Source organism: Caloenas nicobarica, chromosome 7 (genome assembly GCF_036013445.1).
Source record: "Caloenas nicobarica isolate bCalNic1 chromosome 7, bCalNic1.hap1, whole genome shotgun sequence".
Taxonomy (NCBI): Eukaryota; Metazoa; Chordata; class Aves; order Columbiformes; family Columbidae; genus Caloenas; species Caloenas nicobarica.
In genome coordinates, this window is record NC_088251.1 from 14,818,856 (window position 1) to 14,839,149 (window position 20,294).

The 20,294-nt window shown below is 47.3% G+C and overlaps 1 protein-coding gene across 1 annotated transcript in view; it reads right to left on the reverse strand.

The window, feature by feature from the left end:
* FBXW4 (F-box and WD repeat domain containing 4) overlaps nucleotides 1-20,294 on the reverse strand; it is a 61,914-nt gene continuing 41,620 nt past the window's right edge. Inside the window, exons 6-9 of the mRNA XM_065639163.1 lie at nucleotides 15,093-15,158; nucleotides 1,300-1,440; nucleotides 986-1,127; nucleotides 1-756 (exon numbers count right to left, since the gene is read on the reverse strand). Of these exons, the coding sequence (XP_065495235.1) occupies nucleotides 640-756; nucleotides 986-1,127; nucleotides 1,300-1,440; nucleotides 15,093-15,158 (466 nt within the window). The 3' untranslated portion in view covers nucleotides 1-639. The remainder of the gene's footprint in view (nucleotides 757-985; nucleotides 1,128-1,299; nucleotides 1,441-15,092; nucleotides 15,159-20,294) is intronic.

Below are 20,294 nucleotides of genomic sequence, written 5' to 3' on the forward strand. Positions count from 1 at the left end.
TTTTGTTTCCCTTCAGAGTTTTATTTAGCAAAACACAACTGTTTCAGTCCTGCCAAGTGCACAGCCTGACCTGATGGCCAGCTTGGGGAGGCAAACACTGATAGCAGGGCTGGCTCTGCCTTTTAGCTCAATTCCTGCTCTTGGCTGTGAAGGACAACACAAGCAGCTGTCAGGAGAGCAAGCGCAGGTGAAAGGTGGGCCCCACTCCAGGCGCTTTTCCCTTCTACCGAATCAGTCCACCCCACATACAGCCTAGACTTGCTTCACATGGCTCAGAGCTTGGCTGATCTCAACCTAACTAGTACACAGCTGATAACAGCATCCCAGCTCAACTTGCCCCTCAAATGCTGTATCCACAGAAAAGAAATAACACAGTTAATAAAACAAACCCTGACTTGCACAAAAATATAAAGGGTAAAGGACAGTTGGCCTTTATTTCCACTAACAGGCAGGTGATGCTGAGAAAGTCTGGCCCTTTGTGCACTCTTCATTGTAGCTTTCTGGCAGGAAAAAAAAAAAAAAAAAAAAAATCCCCTTCAGAAGCCTTGGGGGCCGTTCTCACCTCTCCTGCCCTGCAATTCCCTGAGCCAAGTGTCAACTCTGCTGAGTTGGGGTGATCAGAAGCAGCTGTGATGCCCTTCACGGTGCCGTGAAGTCGAGGACGTGCAGGGCCGATGCCAGGGCAGCATACAGGTGGGTGGTACTGAAACGGAGGCAGTACACCGGGCTGCTGGTGGGTGAAGACAGGTGAAAGCTCTGCAAGAAAATAGGAGAATCAAACTTTCGAAGAAGAGGCTCACCCAAAGACCCCAACCAGTGTTACAGACCCAAAGGCTGAGATGTCTACAGGTTAGGTTCCCCACGGCAGGCTCACCCCAAAGACAGCCCAGCAGCCCCTCTCTCTTCTTCCAAAGAGACACAGGCACTGCGCTCCAGAGAACAACTCAAAAGCTCTGCTGCTGCCCAGCTTCCAGCCAGCCCTCACCTGCAGGCAGCGAGTCTGCCGCTTATCCCAGAGGCGCACCACACCATAGTAAGAAGAGCCGCTGGCAATCATATGGTTCTTATCACTCCTTATGCAGTACAGGGCACTGTCATGGGGCTCTTCCCACTCTTGGACACACTTCCTGCAAGGGCAACACAAACCGGAGCAGGGCTGAGCCTCCACTCCTCCACCACTGGCACTGGGGCCCACTTTGCCTGAAGCTGCTCATTCAGCTGCAGGCGAGTCCACGGTCACTGCACGAGGAGAGCCCGGGAGTCTCGCACGGGCCCCAGATGCCAGCGAGGGAGGCTCACCTGGTGCTGGTCCGTATGTCCCAGTAGCGGATGTAGGTGTCATACCCACATGAAAGAAGAAGGGAGGGCGTTTCGTAGAAGACATCAAGGACTCCAGCCCCACGGTGGAAGTCAGTCCCTAAACAGGTCAACAGCTGACCACTGCAATGAAACACAATAGGGAAAGAGTCATTCAGAGCAAAGTGCCCTGCCAATTGAGCTGGCCAAAGCAGAGATGGTGTCACAGAAGTCTCCTAGATCTGATTGCTGTGATTTAACAGAATGCAAAAGCCTGCACAGTTTTCCTCTCCCTCCCCAGCTTCTGCTACCAGTTGGGCTACTAACTGTCATGGAGGGTGATAAGCAGGAGTCACAGCTCTAAGAGGAAGAGCCAAGGAACAGACACAGCTGACCCCCAGCAGAACAAGGTCATTTTCCTTGGGAGAAGTGACCAGTACCAGGGGACCTGTTTCCATGAGAGAGAGTTCTCAACTCAGTCAAACTCCAGATAACCTGCAATAGCCACTTACCTGGACAATCTCGTCCCATCTCATGCCATCCCAGACTCCATCCTTCAAAATACTGCCCACTGGGATATTTGCGCATATTTTTGACACACACCTCAGATCCACAGGCAAATCAGGCTTTCCTGACCCAGTCTGCCATAGCTGCTCTCCTCAATCCCCTCCAGTTTGCATACTGCAAAGACTGTGTCTGGGCCTGAACGTGACAGGTCAAGAGCAACCACCCCAGGGCTGCTCTGGAGATGACTTCCAAAGGCTAGAAATTTTTTTTTTTTTTTTTTTTTTTTTTTTGACACCCTCCTCCTTTTTAATTGCCTGCTTACTGTGAAAGAGCAAAAGCAAGATCTAAGCCAGATGTGTTGTGGTTGTATCATGCTGCTGCTTGTTCGCGTGCAGAACCGGCAGCTCATCAGGTGGATCGTGCCTGGTGAGGGCCCACCCTGCCAGAGTGCAAGAAGGAGCTTGAGCCTCTTCCCTAGGCCACATGAAACTGCATCAGCCACATGGAACAGTCCGTCCCCAGTATCACTTCACCTACCCCAGCAGCCAGCAACACCCAGCCGTGGTAGATTCTTGGGAATGGAGGGGACAATCAGCCCAGCTGCTTGAAATGGCCACCTATTGCAATCCCTCCTTTTCTTCCACCTCACACCCTGTAAATCAAAAATGCTGGACACAATAAACTTTGAAGCACCTGCTTTTCAAACCGTGCTGCACGGCCACCCCTCTCCAACAGGCTCTTGGTTCTCAGGACAATGAAGTGGTCCTGAAAGCCGACAGCATGGATCCTGCAGTGGGGTCACTCCCAGCATCTCCCCCCATTATTTTGTTACTTTCTGCTCCTTGATCCAGCATCACACAGTTCTGAGGCACATCGCCAAATGCCTTAATTCTGTCTGTAATCTGGGCTAAAGCCCTCGTTGGGGGATAAAGACCACACAAAAGGAGAAATAGAGTCCTGGGAGATGTTAAAACAAGTAAACACCTTTGTGTCAGGAGAGAGAAATCGCTGATAAAGCAGATTAGTGCCTCGAGCCCTGGTGTCCCCAGATCAGAAGGCGAGCCCTGGCCGATCTTTGCAGCCAGCACGCTTCTATGATCACAGAGCTGGCGGCATGCTGAGGCCAGCCTGTTTCCCCGCAGTCACTCTCGAAAGAGCAGATTATGTAGAATAACAATTTCTTTGTGGCTGTGTAATTCCCTCCGTGACCGTGGCTGTGGGCAGCTACATTGGCCCTTGATGCCAAGGCCCTAGCAACCATTTAGAGAGGCCAACCAGCCCTAGCGATGGCCCCCCTGTGCAAACCTCTCGGACAAGCTTTAACATCAAGTACATGAATTAATCCCCCCCCAACACGAATCCAGGGGTGCTGGCTTATTGGACTTTGTGTTTCTCCAGGCAAGGGATCGAGGGGATTCCACGCTTCAGCCCTTTGCAACCTTCTCACAATACATTAACCCTTGGAAGGTCACTTGCAAACCAACCCACCAACAACTCCACACCTGTGTGCAGGTTGGGAGGTTGAAGCATTTGCAGTCTGAGCACTGAGAGCAAGAGCTGTGGGGTTTGCCTGGGGTAGATGGGTCCTCAGCTCCACCATGAAGAAACGTGGGTGGGTGTCTCTGAGCTCTGGCACTCCCCTCAAGCACACAGATCCCCTCCATCTGCCATTCTGCAAAGCCAGCAGGACAGATGGACATGCACACAACCCTTCTCAAGGCTTCCACAAAGGCTTCTTCATCCTCCAAGTTATATGTGTGGCCCATAATTGTAAGACATACAACAGAAGTGTGAGGAGGAGTCAGCTGCCCTCCCAGACAAGAACCCTTGGACTACCGGTGTGATGCATAAGGGGCCAGACTGCCCAACCTGCAGAGTTTCTGCCAGTTGCTCAGGTGGGTGCAAGGAGTTCCTCACAGGAGATGAGCTACCTCAGCAAGCCTCAGGTAGCACCAGCAGCTTGCACCCCTCTCTCCCCACTTGCACATGCTGTTGCCTTTGTGGTTTGTTTGTTTGTTTCTTTCTTTCAGTTTCACAGGGTAGTCCCTGGACTGGGACTCTAAGCATGTGGCACTTTGGGAGAGGAAACCAGGAAAGACAGCTGCACATGGGCCACACAGCCCAGCAGCACATCTGGTGAATATCTCCTGCTAGCTAGCTGAAGCCTGTTCGTGTTACTTACCTTCTACCATTTTTCCTGCTAATACACCTTTATTACGTAAAGGACTAAGTGAGCTCAGGGAGAGAGGAGCACTCTGCTGAGGAAAGGTAGCAGGATGCAGAAGCACATCCAGAGATCTTTTACTCACTGGGACCAGACCTCTTCTTCCTCTCAGATGCTTGAAACCAGAACAGCAGATCGCTTCACAACCTCCCACCTCTATACAAGCATCCTTCACATCCAGAGAGGGCCTGGCTACACTACAGCTTGTCTTCTGTCTCCCAGACCAGACCTCAGTCTGCAGTGCTGCAAGATGGCAGCAATTTTTAGTGGCAGCCTGGTGATATCTCCAAGTAAAAAATTTCAACATTAAAGTGACAAGAGAAGCCAGAGAGTCTGGATTCCTGCTTTCAGAGCTTTCTCTGCAGCATTGAACACCACCTAGGTGCCTCACTCCTGGTGTTTCTCCATGCCTCCACACCTCACTGCAGCAGTACCCAAACATCCCAGAGACACACCTGTTTTCTTCCCTCCACTTCCCTTTCCAGCCTAGACAACAACAAAGAAAAGAAAAAACAAAGGAAAAGAAAAAAAATTAGCTTTTCTCTGTAGGCAGGAAAGGACCACTGATACTTGCAAGTTACTGCAGCAAAGCAAACGTTGCTTCACTGGTTTGTTAATCAGTTCATTCTCCTGACCAAATAATACGTCAGCCAAAGCAGCTTTCAACTGGGAGGTCCAGCCCCTGCATGCAGCACCAGTCCTCTAGCAGTTTACAGAAAGAACACATTAGTTGCTACAGTGAAGCACTTACAATCTGACACCAGGGGAAAAATCATTCTGTGCTGCACACTGGGCACACGAAACAAAAAAATGTAAGTGTTCTGGCATGGGCACACTAAAATTGATAAAGATGCAGAACATGATTAATATTTCCCCCATTTTTCAGCAGATGAAGATGCCTCTGGACCAGCTGCCAACCATGCCAGGCTGCTCCACATCCCTGCAACATACACAGCCATGCTGGGAAGGGAACTCTGCCACAACTCTCCCAGCCTTGGGATCACAAGTTAGTGCCCATAAATTGTCCAGTTTTCATTATCCCACATACTCCCTGCCCTCAAACACCAGTCCCCAACAGCTTCCATTTCCCAAGGAGCAAAACTCACAGCTAATCCTTAATAACCCATAAAGGATCAAGATAACCCACCAATGGGCAAAAGAAAAACAGCAGATAACAGCAGCATATCACTGATGGTTTTCTAACAACTTGCATGGGCAGAAGACATCAACTCAACGAGGAACAGAAAGAGATGTGACATCTATCTTGAACCTTGTTTCTCATCAGCTTGCACAGATCACCAGCACCAGCCAAATGCAGCAGGGAACAACCTTCTCCTTTTCTTTGTGGGGCCTTTGTTCACCCTCTGCACCCAAAAACCTTCCAAAAACCAAGTAGCTGATCCTCAGCACTTCAGAGGCCAGGTGAAGCCCAAGTGAGACAAAGCATGGAAGGTCCACACCACCTCCCCACCACTCGCTGGCCCTCCAGCAGCAGCAAGCCGAGGCTGTTTCACACCCAGGCCTTCTTTGGGCACGCCAGGTAGTTAGCTGTGCAGATGGTGGGAGCTCTATTTTCTGTACAGAACAGCCTGGGCCAGATAGCATCAGGGTTCAGTCTCAATGCTGGGTGGAACCAACAGAAACAACTCCGCACCCGCGGAGCTCTGTGCAGCAGAATCAGAAACATGACAGACCAGTTTTCCTGAAAAGCCCAGTCTAAAGCCAGAGCTCTCAGCTTCAGCATCTTAACCACAAGCTACCTGGGCCAACGCAGCACCTACAGACACACAGGTAGGCCTCCAGTGCCAAGCAGGAAACTCACATATATTCTTAGTTTCTATTTTCTCCTGAGCATCTAGACAGACTGAAATCGTATTGGCAGTAATCCAGTGCCAGCCCACAAGAAACAGAGACAGAGCAAATCCAGCAGCCCACTTCATTCCCAGCACAGGAAAGCTGTGTTAGCACCAGGCTCTGAACAAGATGTTTAAACAGAGTCCCTGTGCCTGGGAAATGTATCAAACTTATGAGTCCAAAAATGAAATGCATTTTGTTCATGCACTATAGAGAATCCTTTGATTCATCTCCATCAATTCCTACATTCTTTAGAAAACAAGACTTTTAAAAATTACTTTTTAAATAATATTTGTTTGGGACTTCCATATTTCACTTGTTCCTTTCCATGCTGGAAACCTAGCCGTGAGCATTGCTATCGCAACACCTCCAGCAGACAGGAACCTTCTAGCCTGGAAGGAAAGTGAACTACCAAGGAATAGCAAAAACAAGGTGGTTCATTGAAGTTGTTTTTTTCTTTTTCAAAACAGCTTACGGCTCTATTATTTCTCATCCCAGCAATATGAAGACAAAATAAGGTCATGGCAGAGCCCAGATGGTTAGTCTCCACATAATTCATGGGATGCTGCTGTCACCAAGTTAAAACCATATACAGCCTTCCCAAGCCACAGCGATTATTTGTGGGACCATAAAGGCTCAGGGTTTCCCCAAGACCTTGCTGATAGCTGAAGTCCAAAAGAAGTCTGCACCTCCCTACCTGTTCGCTGCAGGTCTTGGCCAGTTGTCTCCAATACACATGAACTACACTCCAAAAGCTGGAATGAAACAGACACTTTTCTCCCCACCTTCAATTTCTGGTGACCCCAATTCACTAGAATTGATACTATACAAATAGGCAAATTCTAGGAAACTGATGAATTCAGAACATCTGCTGAAAACAGATGTGCAAAATTGAGGACATACTCATTCCCTCTGGAAACCTCATCTGTGAACTGTCATCATCCATCAAAGAGGAGAAGTCCTTGCACATAAGCAGGTGACTATTCAGAAACCAAGCAGAGATCTAGCCCAATATTTTAGCTCCAATAACCACTTGCAGCAAGCCAGGTGGGAAGCATATACTTTAAAAAAAAAAAAGCAGAAAGAGCACTGTTTGGTTCAAACACTGGGATATTTGAGCTGAGTATCAAATAGAGAAAGGAAACAAAATGTATTTAAAAACAATTACTCAGAGTGCAGCATTTGCACAACTTTTGTCATCCAGTTTGGAGAGTGCACCAAAACCAAAAGGAAGAGCCGAGCTTCATTTCTTCCAGGTGCTTTGCAACAGCAGCTGAGGCATCCAGGGGATGCAGCAGCTTATGTGAGCAAAGTAAAAGGCTTGGTCAACCAACATCCATAATGTTTGTAGGGAGAAGCATAGATCTTTGGCAAAGTTATTCTTCATAGAGTTATCCTACTCCAAGGTCACCCCTGCGTTTAAGCCAAGGCTACTAATTCCTGCAGGGAGATGTTGGATTGGCTTGAGGAAATGTGAAATGGCTCAGAGATGCTGTCGTAAGTGACTTTCAGTAGAAATGTCTCTCTCTGCTTCCTCAGCGCAGCTGAAGGGACTTGAGGCAGTGGGGGGAATGACACCAACCATGGTTTGAGATTGTGTCCGGGTGGCAGAGACAGAAGAGGGAGTTTTGCCTGCCTTTCTTCTGCTTTCTCTGAACTGGGCCACACACGCTTTAAATGGTCCAATAAAAAGATACAATTTCTTTACCTTTCCAGCTCTGGGACCCTGTGAGTTTTTGTTGTTCGGGTTCCCGTAAGGTTAAGTTCAGAGGATAAACTGACACACTGGGCTATGGGAAAAAGCCAGTTTCTTCAAATAAAGCCACGACGGTGCAAAAGAGACCCTGCTGAGGCTTTTATTTGGGAAAACAAACAGAAATGGCACCAAGCCCTTCTGCTTTACGAACCAATTTAACTATAAAACCAATGTTCTCCCTCTCGGGGGTGAGGAGGGGAGAGAGACAGGACATTACAATAGTCCAAAACCTTGGGGGAAATAAAGAAGAAAAAAAAAAAAAGGATAGAACAAAAAAGGTTGTCTGTCCTCTTTTCTTTCTTGTCCATGGCTCCTTTTCTTAGCACACGTGTGTTCTTGTAAAAACGATTAGATTGCAATTTGTATAACATGGTGACCCCCAAATTCAGACATTTAACCCCCTTTCTCTGCAAAGAATGTCAAGAATGTCTTCTCTGTCTTTCTTTCCAACAGGATGAGTAGGGGGGAATTCTCTCAAACTGTGATTTCTTGGGGGAAGAGAAAAAGAGGGAGGCAAGGAAAAGAAGCAGGGAATTCTCAAAGCCTCTCGCCTTTCGCCCCACTTGTGTGGGAACAGGCGCCTGTATTGCTCCCTTTCTGGACAGAGCTCTGCAGGTCTCCTTTAGTGAGGAGACAAAAAAATGGAGAGTCCAAATCAAAACAAAGCCATCTGTTTAAATGAGCTACTGCTAGTCAGTGGCAGAGGGGGTTCCTCATTCACTCCTTCCCATTCTTCTCTCTTGCCTCTGTTGATTCTCTCTCAACCCAGGGAAAAATAAAGATTGCTTTTGCTTTGGCTTAGAGGGATGAAACTGATTGATGTGCTTGGAGTGTCCAGCCCCCACCCACGCTCTCTGATTGTTCGAGTCCTTGTAAAGTTGTCATAAATACGCCTGAACAGGAGTGCAAAGGCCACAGCGTGCCCTGGACATGCACACATCCAAAGGGCAGGAGTTGGCCTCATGGTCATCTGTAGTGAGACAGGACCAAGACTGCCATGGGGAGAAAAGGATTTAATCTAAACACCTGTATGCTCTACAATAGTTTTACAGTCAGGTTAAGATGCACCAGAGCCCTCTTAAAAAAAAAAAAAAAAAAAAAAAAGGGAGGCAGAAGATGGTTAGCTTATGTGAGAGGGTTCAGAAAGACAATGTCAAAAAAAAAAAAAAAAAACAAACCCAGAAATCAGTAAAGAACCACAAGGCCCCAAACAGTTTTGAGAACACATATATACCATGGGAAATATGTTGCACAGGCAAGACTGAAGCTATGCATTATAGCCAGGAGACAGCTCTGAACACAACAAAGTCTGCTAAAAGGAACAGTATTCCAAGAGACTGCCACTTCAGGGGCTCCCTGCAGCAGCAAGCTTTCTCCAGCACTGGCTCAAGAAGTTGGCCATAGGCAAGGAAATCAAATCGTGCAGTTCAGAGCTGCAGAACTGGGGTAGGATTTTCCTTCTGGCCTTGTCTAGTGATTAATTCACACCTGAAGGCAGGAGACCTGTTTATACCTAGTCTTGCTGCCCAAGTCACAAGTAGGATTGCCAGCTCCATAAAGAAGGATCTGCTTTTCCCTTTGCTTGGATCTACATCTGAGTTCTCCATCTTACCTACCTTACTGCAGAGGGAATGGTTCCCAAGGACCAAATTAGAAATCCAAAGACAGTCATCGTGCCAAACTGATTTAATATGAACAGGCCACAGAAGGGCCCACCTGAAGACAAGAATTCCCCTACAACAGATCCCAGTTTGTCACTTCACCAACCCTATTTCCTTTGAATTTCAGAAAGAAGGCATGGCATGGCATTTCTGCTCCTGATTAACTAAAGAACATGTAAATGGGAATATCCAGAATTGATACTTTGAAAAGAGTAATCAAAGCCATCTGTGGACAGGATGGGAAAACAGCACAGCAAAAATCAAACATGAGAGCCTCAGGAAAAGAGAACAAGCAGCCAACTAAGGAAGGGCAACTACCTGTGGATCATCCCACTGCAGCGAGTGAAGGCAGCAGAAGGCACACATTTGCATTCACTTACCTGATGTAAGCACAGCCCAGAAAGCTGTTCAGCTCACTGTTGGACAAGTTTTGGATTAGCTATTGTGATTCAAAACTCTGTTCAGCCAAGACAGAGATGCTGAGAAAGAAACCAAATCCTGAAAGGAATAGGGAACATCTTTCCCACAGAGCCTGGAGAGAGCTTCCTTGGCATGATGAATCTACAGAAAAGCAAGGCAGGAGAGGGGATTCTGCATCTACAGCACAGTATGATTCTTCTGCCCTCAAATCCTGTGAAAATGTTATCAGTGCCAGGATAATATTTGCTATCACTTGTCTCTCCTATTACCAGACATATCCACCCACTTCTCTGTGACTGGATAAATCCAGCTTAAACACCTGGGTGAAACAGACTCTCCACACTTGGAGTCAGTTACCTTTCCTTTCGATCTAGCAACTCCAGTTCTGAATCCGTTTGTTCCTTTTGCCCAACAACCTCCTTTTGTTATTAAATTAGAGGGTCTCAAACTTGTTTAAACCTTGGAGTTCAAAGCTGTGGAGGTAATTACCTTCTACAGAACTTGTTTTAGAACACAATGCTAAGAAGTCTGCTTGCGCATCTTTGTGCCAAGCTTCTACATTAGAAACTTTTGTTGAAAACATTTAGCAAGCTTTATAACCAAGAACTAGACCTGCGGATTCTCATTAATCTACTTAAAAAACCTGAGCACAACGGGACACAAAGCCCGATTTAAACAGGGAAGCATCAGTAGTGATCAGCTAGCCAGGGTGTTCAGTGCCATACACTGCAACTGTCAAATTACACTTGCTGTTTAAGAACAGCACAGCGAGCCCAAGTTTTAAAGCAACAAAACTGTTGACAGTTGCTCACGTTCACTCTCTCAATGGCTCTAAAGAGCCAAAGTGGATGCAGATTGACACACACTGAAATTTGAAAGATAGCAACTAATTCTTGCCCACCCCACTGCACAGACAGATGTAACCTAGCAAGGGTCCCATGGAAGGACATACCAGAGATCAAGCAGCAGCAGGTTAGCAAACTTCAGCCAGCTACTTATGATGGTAATGCTCATGCTGGCTCTCAAAGAGAAAAAGCACAATGTGATAGCACTAGAGGCAAATACAGATTACTAACCTGCTCAGTAGCTGCCCTGAAGGACTCCTTTCCATCCCTCTGCTGAGGGCACCAGCCACACACCTGAATCTCCCTTCTCCTCCACTCTCAAGCCACTCTCATGAATCCTCTACCTCCCACCCCCCCAAAACTTGCAAAGGCACCTGTCTTGCACACCTGAAAAGCAGGGGGGCCTGATGGTCAAGAAATGCAACTCTGTATCTTCCCCTTCCATGCACTCTCTATTTATTTTTTCCCCATCTCTTTGAAATAGGTGGCAGAGATAAATGGAGAACAAAGAAACAAGAAGCAGCCACAGCTTTGGCCCACACCCTGCCTATTACTTAAGGGGGAAGGAACTCTTCCGAAAGAGGAGGAAAAAAATGTGCTCAGACACAATGGCTCAAAAGGCCAGGCAGCAAACCGGGCCACTTTGTACTGCTAACAAGGGAAACCTAATTACAGGAAGAGGGCAAAGAGGGACAGATAAAAGGGATACAAAATTTCAACATCTGTTGCCATAAAGGGATAAGAAGTGGGGAAACGCAAAGTGTCAGTTTGGTGTCAGTGACGGTGTAAAGCCACTTTCAAAGGGCTCTGGAGAGGGAGAAAAACTGAACAAGAAATTAGAGGGTTCTTAAAAACAAAACACTCTGCCAAAAATGCTTTCAAAAGAGAGGAGGAGATGGACAAAGACTGGATATTTAAAAGGCAGAGGATCTGGGGCGGCTTGCAGGGCATAGCTAACTTCAGCTCAGTTTTCGCAACAGCTCTCGTGCCCTGCATCTGTCATGTCGTGTCACAGGAAAGGACAATTTAGGACTTGTGCATTCTAAGTGTTTACAGCTTGAGGACTACCATGCCAGACCGATCACTGGTCCATTTTAAACATCGGGCTTAGGAGAATAGCTCCAGGAGTTGCTGTTAAGTGACCTCTAGAGTACCCTACCTTACGGAGAAACATCCTTGAAGCAGGGGCGTTTCTCACCTAAAGACATGCAGACCACCAGGACAGGCTGAGGAGCAACAATTCTCCATAGGCAAATGACAAATACTGGCCTTGGAGCTGTTCCGAGTGGCGCATCATCCTCATCTCCCAAGGAGTTTAAACTCCCAAAGGAAATAGGAGGTGGGAAGAGAATTAACAGGCTGTTCTGCTGAGCCACACACTAGCACTGGCAGATGAGACAGGAAGGTCTGAGCAGGGAAAGACAAAAGGGAGCAAAAGTACCTGACCTGCAAGGCAGGCAGCTGCCGTCATATCCCTCACTGGCACAGAGGGACGAGGGGACTTGCAAGAGGCCAAGGAGTCAGCAAGGCCTGACAACTGATGCAAGGAGACAGGTTAGCATCCAGTGGCCCATACTGCAAATCATTCTCCTTCCCTAAGCAGGCTTCTAATCACCTACATTATCCACAGCTCCCCTCCCCATACACAGTTTGATCCTGAGTGGCAATAAGTGCACAGCAACTTCTTCACGTCTAAAAGCAATCAGATGGCACAATTTAGCACCTGTGGGATAAGATATGTCCTCCAGAGGTGCAGTTAGCCAGCTTCAAAAGCATAAGGGGGAAAAAAAAATATCCTCCTTCATTACAGGAGAAAGGGCCAGGTGTAGCAGCAGCTGGAATTTCAGCCATCAGAGACAGCATCTTTGCATTATGCGGTCATTCCTCTGCTTTAGATTCCCCTTGACAATTGCTTGTTGCTGCCTGTTGTGGCTTTGATCCAACACCATCGTCTCAGCAGAGTCAGAAATGAAAGACAGTTGTGGGGGTGGGCTGCAGCAAGAGGTGTTTCCTTTCTCCACCAAAAATGTCCTCACCACCAAACCAAACCAAGCCCTTTTCAAAGCCCAGAACATATTTCCAGGTGAAAACATTATCCCCTTCCTCTTGGAGGGATGAGAATGGCCACCCCAGGGTCAGGGAACAGCGAAGGTCATAAATACGAAAACATACCATGACCAACAGCTACAAGCACCAGCCAAGGACTTATCTGGCCTGGAACTAAGAAGATCAGTACACAAAAGGTTATTTAAGCTTTAAATCCTTTTGTAGCATGTTCCACCTCTCAGCTGTTGGGGAAAAAGACCACCTACCCCAAGGGAAGAAAATGCCACAGAAACTGCTGCAATGTTATTTACACACACACACCCATGCAGAAAAAACCCAGCTATCTGAACTAACTGGTCTTGGACAGCACTAAATATTTAAGTGGTGCTAAGGATCCTGTAGTTTTAAACAATGCATCTTAAGCATCGCTCTATCCTGCCTCGTTTTGTTGACAGAAAAGTTGCCTGGATTCTGGTCTTAGAGATAATGTCCTTTCCACATTCAGCCTCTGTGGGTCAGATTCTGGCCCTCTGGGGCCACAAGGAAGGGGTAAGCAGCAAACTCAGGGGGCCTGGTTCTGTCTGCCAGATGTTATTAGGACGCACAGAAGGAGCTTTTCATTCCTGGGTAGCTCTAAGATTTTGAGTTTCCATGCCATTCTCCCACTTCTGGAGTCTGATCAGAGAGACGACATGCACAAGCCTCAAAGGAAGAAATAGCATTTCCCTACGAGATTGCTTCTGGAAACCACTGGAGCCTTTGAAAATTAATTGAAAGCTCTGCTGGGAAGAACAGTTTATGGAGAAGTCAAGACCTGGAAGGACAGCTCTGTACTCACTACGAATGACCACATCAAGCTTCACACACTGGTTTCCTGGCCATGCTCCCTACTCAGTCTCCTGCCCTGGACGTGCTGACGAGACTTCCAGCTCAACACAGGTCCCCAGAGAGGAAAAGACCCAGTGGCACAGTGCATTCCTGCTGTGACAGGTGAAGAGGGGGGAATAAGTTTGACACTGCAGCCATTGCAACAGAGGCCCAGTGGCCTAGGTTGCCTTGGCTTTTTTATTTGCCTGTCACTCAGGCTTTGACGTTATTGAAAGATCAAACTCCGTTGTGCCTGTTCATTACCTTAATCCTATTTTCTACACAGCTTTATTATCTCTTCAGGCTTGCTTGGGAAAGGCTGTCAGAGAGACTGAAGTAGGGGGGAGAGGGCTGCCTATCTCCTCACCCTTGTCAGATGCCTCTATTCAAGAACAGCCGGAATACTTGATGGGCAGGGGTATCACAGCACAGCCTGCATCCTTCTGGGGTACTCCAAAGGCACCATTGGACTAGGTCACCGAGAAACATGCACCAGAGCTGAGTGCACTGGCACTGTCTTTCCTGCTCTAGTTTGTCCTTTGTGAGATGCATCATTTGCAAAGTCTTTATTTTTGTTACTTCAGAGAAAAAGAAACTGGTTTATATTTGTATTTGAAGCAGTTAACTCAGACAATCTAAACTACCTCAACCATAGATTAGAAGGTAATTATCCTCAGACCTGCCTGCATCCACATCAATCCTCCTTTACCTCCTTTCCTCAAATACAGCTCTGCTGACAGCCCTCAGGCCGTTTCTTCCATTGCTCCCCTCTCTCCTCTCCCAGAGCCCACCTGCTCACCTCAATCCTGACAGCGCTCTCTTGATAATCTGTGCTGTGCCACTCCTACCCAGGGCATACCAGCCCTGGGAAAGCTGAGCTGCCATTCAATAATCCTGCCAAATATTTCCTATGTGTCCATCACTACACAAAGACCCCCAGGCTGAGAGTTTCAAATTAGTCAGCAGTTGAGTCTCACATCAGGATTTGAGCCCAACTTTTCCCCAGTTGCTAAGGTCAGCACCTTCACCCAACAGGAACTACTCAATGGCCCCAAATCAGAGGCCACAGCAATTAACCTCCTTGATGCTTATTAAGACAGAGGGAAGACAACATGCCTAAGTCACTCCAGTAGATAACCTGTCGCCACTCCTCACCTCCCTGAGCTACGAGAAACACCAGTCAGGACAAGATGACTGTAGAGCCTGCCTTTGCCTCCGGCTTCTGAGCACCACAGGCAAGTGGGTGAGCGGGAGGATGCAGGTCACCTTCCTCACCCCTCTGGCTCAGGCTGAAGCATCAAGTAAGACAGATGAAAAGGAAAGTGTAATGGGCATAGTCGGATTGTATGTTGGTAATGGGAAGAAAAGAGGATGACTGTGCCATCAACTAGAAAAGCTGGGAAGAAAAGTTGATTTTCTCCCTATTGAACCAGAAACATCCCCCAAATACACCTTTCCACAACAGTTTGTTCCATCCCCCACTCCATCTCATATCTCAGGTTTAAAAATCCCTCGCCCACATGGACTAAAGGACTTATTTTATGGTATCTCCAATACTGCATTTCTCATTAACTTTTCTCATCAAGCTTCCCGCTGTAACTTTGAAGCTCACTCACCTCTCAATGTCCCAGATTCTCAGAGGCGAGGTGTGTCCACAGCAGGCTGTCCCCGTCACAAATGAGCTGTTAAAAAAAAAGCAAACAAGAAAAAACACGTATTAATCCTCATGTTCTGGAGAAACAGTGCATGAGCAAGACAGAGAAAACAGGCTACAAGACAGACTTTGAATTCTGGTCCAACACTATTTCAGCATATTTCAATGCATTTCACAAGGGGCAGGCAGCAGCAAAGGGTGACGTGCTGCAGAGCTCCCAGTGGCTGAGCTTCCCAGATGCAGCAGGTCACAACTGCAGAGAACTGGCAGGACATAAAGATGTGTTTGCATATGCAAAGGGAAAACCTAAAACAGGAGCAGCTGTAAACTGCAACAACATTTTCAAAACAGTTGGCACAGTAGTCAGCACAGTGCATATACAGTCAGCACTGCAAGCTGCAGAAAGACCCCATGGAAAATTCCCTGTTACTTCCTACTTCATGTCTCACTTCTGTTTGCTGGCAACTTCTGAGCACACTCATGAATTGGCTGCAGCATCACAGGCCTAACAAATCACAGAACAGAGGTCTCGGGTCCAGCCTGCTCAAAGCAGGGCCAATTTCAAAGCTGGATCAGGTTGCCCTCCCCAGTGCTCAATCACTCTCTATTACAGGCAGCACAGCTCTCCTGCAGCAATATTTGGCTCAGTTCACACTCTCCAGCAGGGTCCATTCCAAAGTCCTCTTTGGCAATGTTATGTGCCAGCTGCACATGCTGGCTCCAGAGGTCACCTGATAGACACTGGCCTCAAACTAGTTGATAGGACAGGAAAAAATCATTAAAATCAAGCAGCGGGAACATGGGTGCTGTGCGTCTTCACACCACACTGTCTGTTTTGTGCCAACTTCTTATCCTCGGTCCAAATAAGAGAAAGCAGTTCATACAAAGATTTCTAAGTAACCTACAAATGACCTCTCAAAAAGCCATATTTATTGCAGCTACCAAGAATAAAACACCAAAGCTGTTTAAGTCATCACAACAAGGCAGGCATGAATGCAGAAAATGGAGCTTGCTTTAAATAAAAGCCAGCTCTACACTTTGCCTCAACATCTTTTGCAGCATGACATGAGGATGGGAGCTGAAAGAAGAAAGCAAAATAAGAACAAAATATCATGTCTGTAAAAATAGCAGGTTTTAAACATCTCTGATCCTCTACAACATTCTTCTTTTGGAAGTCAGAAGGTGTCTCCAAGCCTCTACTGTACCAGGAAGGGACTCTTGCAGTGTCCTTGGCTTCTGTGAGAAACACTACTGCTGGTGGTACAAGGCACCCAGCAGCAATGTGGTGAACACACACTCAACTCAGTCAAAGCCAGAGAAGAGCTATGTGGAAGTAGGGCCAGAACTCAGGACTCCTACTCCTACGAGCTACAGCTATCAAGGCTCTCTTGTTTTGCTGGCTTTATCCCTTCTACCTAAACTCACATACCTGGAGATGTCCAAAAGTCCTGTGACCCTCAGCTGCCCTTTAGGGCCAGACAAGGCCTGCAGCACCAGAGCTATTTCAGAGTCTCTCCAATTAGGCTGTCTTACATGCAAAATCCCAGGTTCACTGGCAGTGCACATGCAGTTGGCCTCATGTGCCTGTAGCACAGGGCGCTCTGCACAGATGCTGCAGTGTGCACACATTTCCACTCCATGGAAGTCCCTGGCCAAAGTCTGAGAGCTTAAGGAAAAGCCAATTCCTGTTGCTGTCCAGCAGCCATGAAGACCAATCAGGAAAGTGTGCAGCATTTTGTATTTGGAAACAGGGTTTCTGCTCAACACCTGCCTTCCCTCCACCATAGTGCAGGACAAGAGGGAACACTTCCCTCTTGCCAGTGTCTCCCATCTCAGAGGAAAACAAGCAAGAGACACCCACTCTGACAGCTCACCGGCCAAACCCCACGTCTGGAAAGCAGCACTTTGGTCAGGGAGTCCCTCAGCTACAAAGCTAGGTGTTGGGTTCTGTCCCTCCCTCCCCAAACATAATCCATTAATAACTACTAAAGCCAATTACCATGGTTAGAAACATAATAGCAGTCAGGGAGTCAGTCAAGCAGGCAATTTGATGCTTAAGATTTTTCTTTTGGGGGACAAACTGACTCTGTCCCAGCAGAGAACGCCCTCACGTGGGAGACAGGCCTCCTTTGTGCAGAAGGTATGCACAAGGCTTTGATGGTTGCCACAGGTCTAAATTAGCATGGAGGCACACCAATAGGGAGAAAAAGGTGGGAGGAACAGCAAGGTCTAATCCCCACTCATGCTGTCAGTTCTGGACTTCAGCTTTCCTTCCTCAGTGCTTCCCCCCAACCCCTCCAAGAAAAAAAAAAAAAAAAGAAAAAAGAAAAAAAGAAAAATAGCATTAAATGAAGAAATTTCTCTCCAGCATTGCATACATGCCCCAGGGCCACAAACAAGTATCTTCTGGGTAAAGCTGACTCCGCTCAGTCAACAGGAATTTTGTCTCATACTTTAGCAGGATCAGGTTTGCAGGCCTTATCTTTAAAAGGCTGGAGCCCATTAGCAAGCAAAGATAACACTTCTCCCAGAAGAGTGGGGCACCTTCACTGCCAGGATTAGAAAGCAGCATTCACAAGACATGCACAAGAAGTAGTACCAATAAGAAATTGTCAAAGCCTGGGAGGGAACTGACCTGGAAGTCTGGATTCCTGGGGCATCATACAGGACCCCTCACCTTGAGTCTGGTCTGCAGGCACATACCTTCAACCCTCAGGCTTCTCATAACTGGGAACCTCGCGGAGGTAACAGTTTCAGTCCAAGCAAAAGGGCAACACAAGTCAGCTTTGGTTGGTCTAAAACAACATGTAAGTTGGAGCTAAGCATGTAAAGCTCGGCTCCAAAACTTGAGACATTGTTCAGCAGAACTGAAGACTTCTACCAGGTTTGCTTCTTCCAGTTTACCTTCAACAAGACTTTTTGTCTTAGGAAGCACAGAGCACATACCAAAAATCTGACCTAGAGAAGTGCAACATCTTCAAAACTGTTCTTGCCAGCTGCCCAAAAGAAACAATTCAAGCTGAGTTACTACGTTATTATCATTTATTTTGCCTACAACGTTTTCAGGAGTCAGAGAGATTGAAGAGAGACTAAATGGGGAAGAAGAGAGCACAAGATACCCGATATATATTGTGGCAGGGACAACCCATCTCTCTGAAGTATATACGATACTACTGATGTACACAAACACTGACCAGATGCATATACAAGCTTCATAAAAACTACTGTGTCCAATCTTCATATGGCCTCAGAGGTGCAAAGTCCCTTCACTACTAAGCTTTCCTCTGCCCTGTGAAACCTGCTGGGTACCAAGACTACACGGCTTCTCCAAAAGGCTCCTTCAATGGGAGAAAGAGCACTGTTGCAGGGCTTCCATAACAGGGCATGTCATCTTCACAGGGATCCCCCAGGAGGTAAAAACATGCAAGACAACATGGAATTTCCACCTCTGCTGTACCAGAAGGCAATGGTTTTGCAGAGCATTGAGACACATTTCATGCACAGCATGATTTTGTTGTCCAAAGCAAGGCATTTTCCAACTCATCTGATACTTTGATGTTCTCTTTCCCATTTCAAACTTTCAACTGAGAAAAGGGGGGAGTGGGGAAAAAAAGAAAAAAAGAAAACTGCTTCTCCTGAAGGCAGACCTCCTCTATGCTACAGAACAGACATTGAGACATTTCAATAGAGATCATTCCCCCACAATAGAAGCTGGGCCAGGAGATGAGAGAGAACACACATCCTGGCAATGCTGTTGGAAGAAACACAAGAACTTCTTTCCATCTGACCGACTTGTGGTTGTTGAAGATCCCCTGGCATTTCTGGCAACAGCAGCAGTGCTCTGGCTACAGTCCAGCTGCAATGATCCCATGCCTGCTCCCAAGGTGCCAGCTACACAGTTTCACTCCACCTGTAGCATCCCTCTTTACCCCATCGTGGACAGAACGTTGCCAGATGTGGATGAACCAGAGGGAAAGATGTAGCTGCCCAACAGTCCTTTTGGAAAGATGCTGTTTGTCATGAGGCTTGGAGACAGTCTTAGCTCCAGAGACACAAATCCCATTGTACAACACATACCTTCCTCACCATCAGCCCAGAGCAGGCACTGCCTGAGCTGGGAATCCAACAATGCAAAGTCATTGAAGGAACCTGGCTGAAACAGGCCCTTTCCAACCTCTTTTCTCTCAGCTTCCCCTGTGCCCCAGGCTTGCACCTTTCCCCTGTACTGTAAACAGATTGCTTCTCAAGTCCTGTTCTGCTCTTCGGGGATTTCAAATCCAGAATCTGCTTGACACGTGCAAGAGCCTGTTCCTTCCTCCTCGCACGCTCCCCCGCCCCCTGGAATGGGACATCGTTGTTCCATTTTGGAGACTATTATACATAGAGATTCATCGGACCGGGAAACAAAGAAGTTATTACTTGACACAGCCCTGCAGCTGCGAATGTGGAAGGCGGGGGGGAAGACGAGGGGGAGTACCGAGGGAGACGACAGGGGGGCTGGTAGCAGCGTTATGAAAGCCATCAACAGAAAGGACAGCTCAAAGATGGGAAACATCTTTTTTAAAAAGTCTTAAGTGGGATGAGAAATGAAGGAGAAGAGAAAGCAAGTCCAAAACGGAGAGTGGAGAAGAGAGAAAGCAGTTGGTGCTGACGGTGCCGCGGGTTAAACACACGGGTCTGTGGGTTTGTGTAGCCTTTGATTCAGCACTGACACGCTTTGGCAAGGGCGGCCACCAGAGCTGTCAAATCCTTCACCAACGTGCCCATCAATTGTATTCAGCTCTCCCCGACCCGCACTGGCATTTTAATTACTGTTGGGTAAACTAATTTGTACAAATGAAGGCAACTCTGCCTAATAGAATATGCAAGCTCTCTGACCTCTGACAGGCGATGACACAAGATACAAAGGAGGCAGAGGAAGGCTTTTTATCAGAGCCTTATTACTCTCTATTACTCCAATTAGTTAAGCTCCAGTGCTCCTAATTGGGGGAAAAAATTGCAATTAAATCAATTTTTGATGGGCTGAAAGTGGGTTAGCAAACCGCCCTGCCTGTGAAACACTGATATTATAGCAGCAAAGGTCAAAGTCTTTGTCGGCACCTGTGGGGCCCCCACCTCCCCTCTCCAAGCCCCTCTGTGCCCCCCCAACACACACACGCAGCTC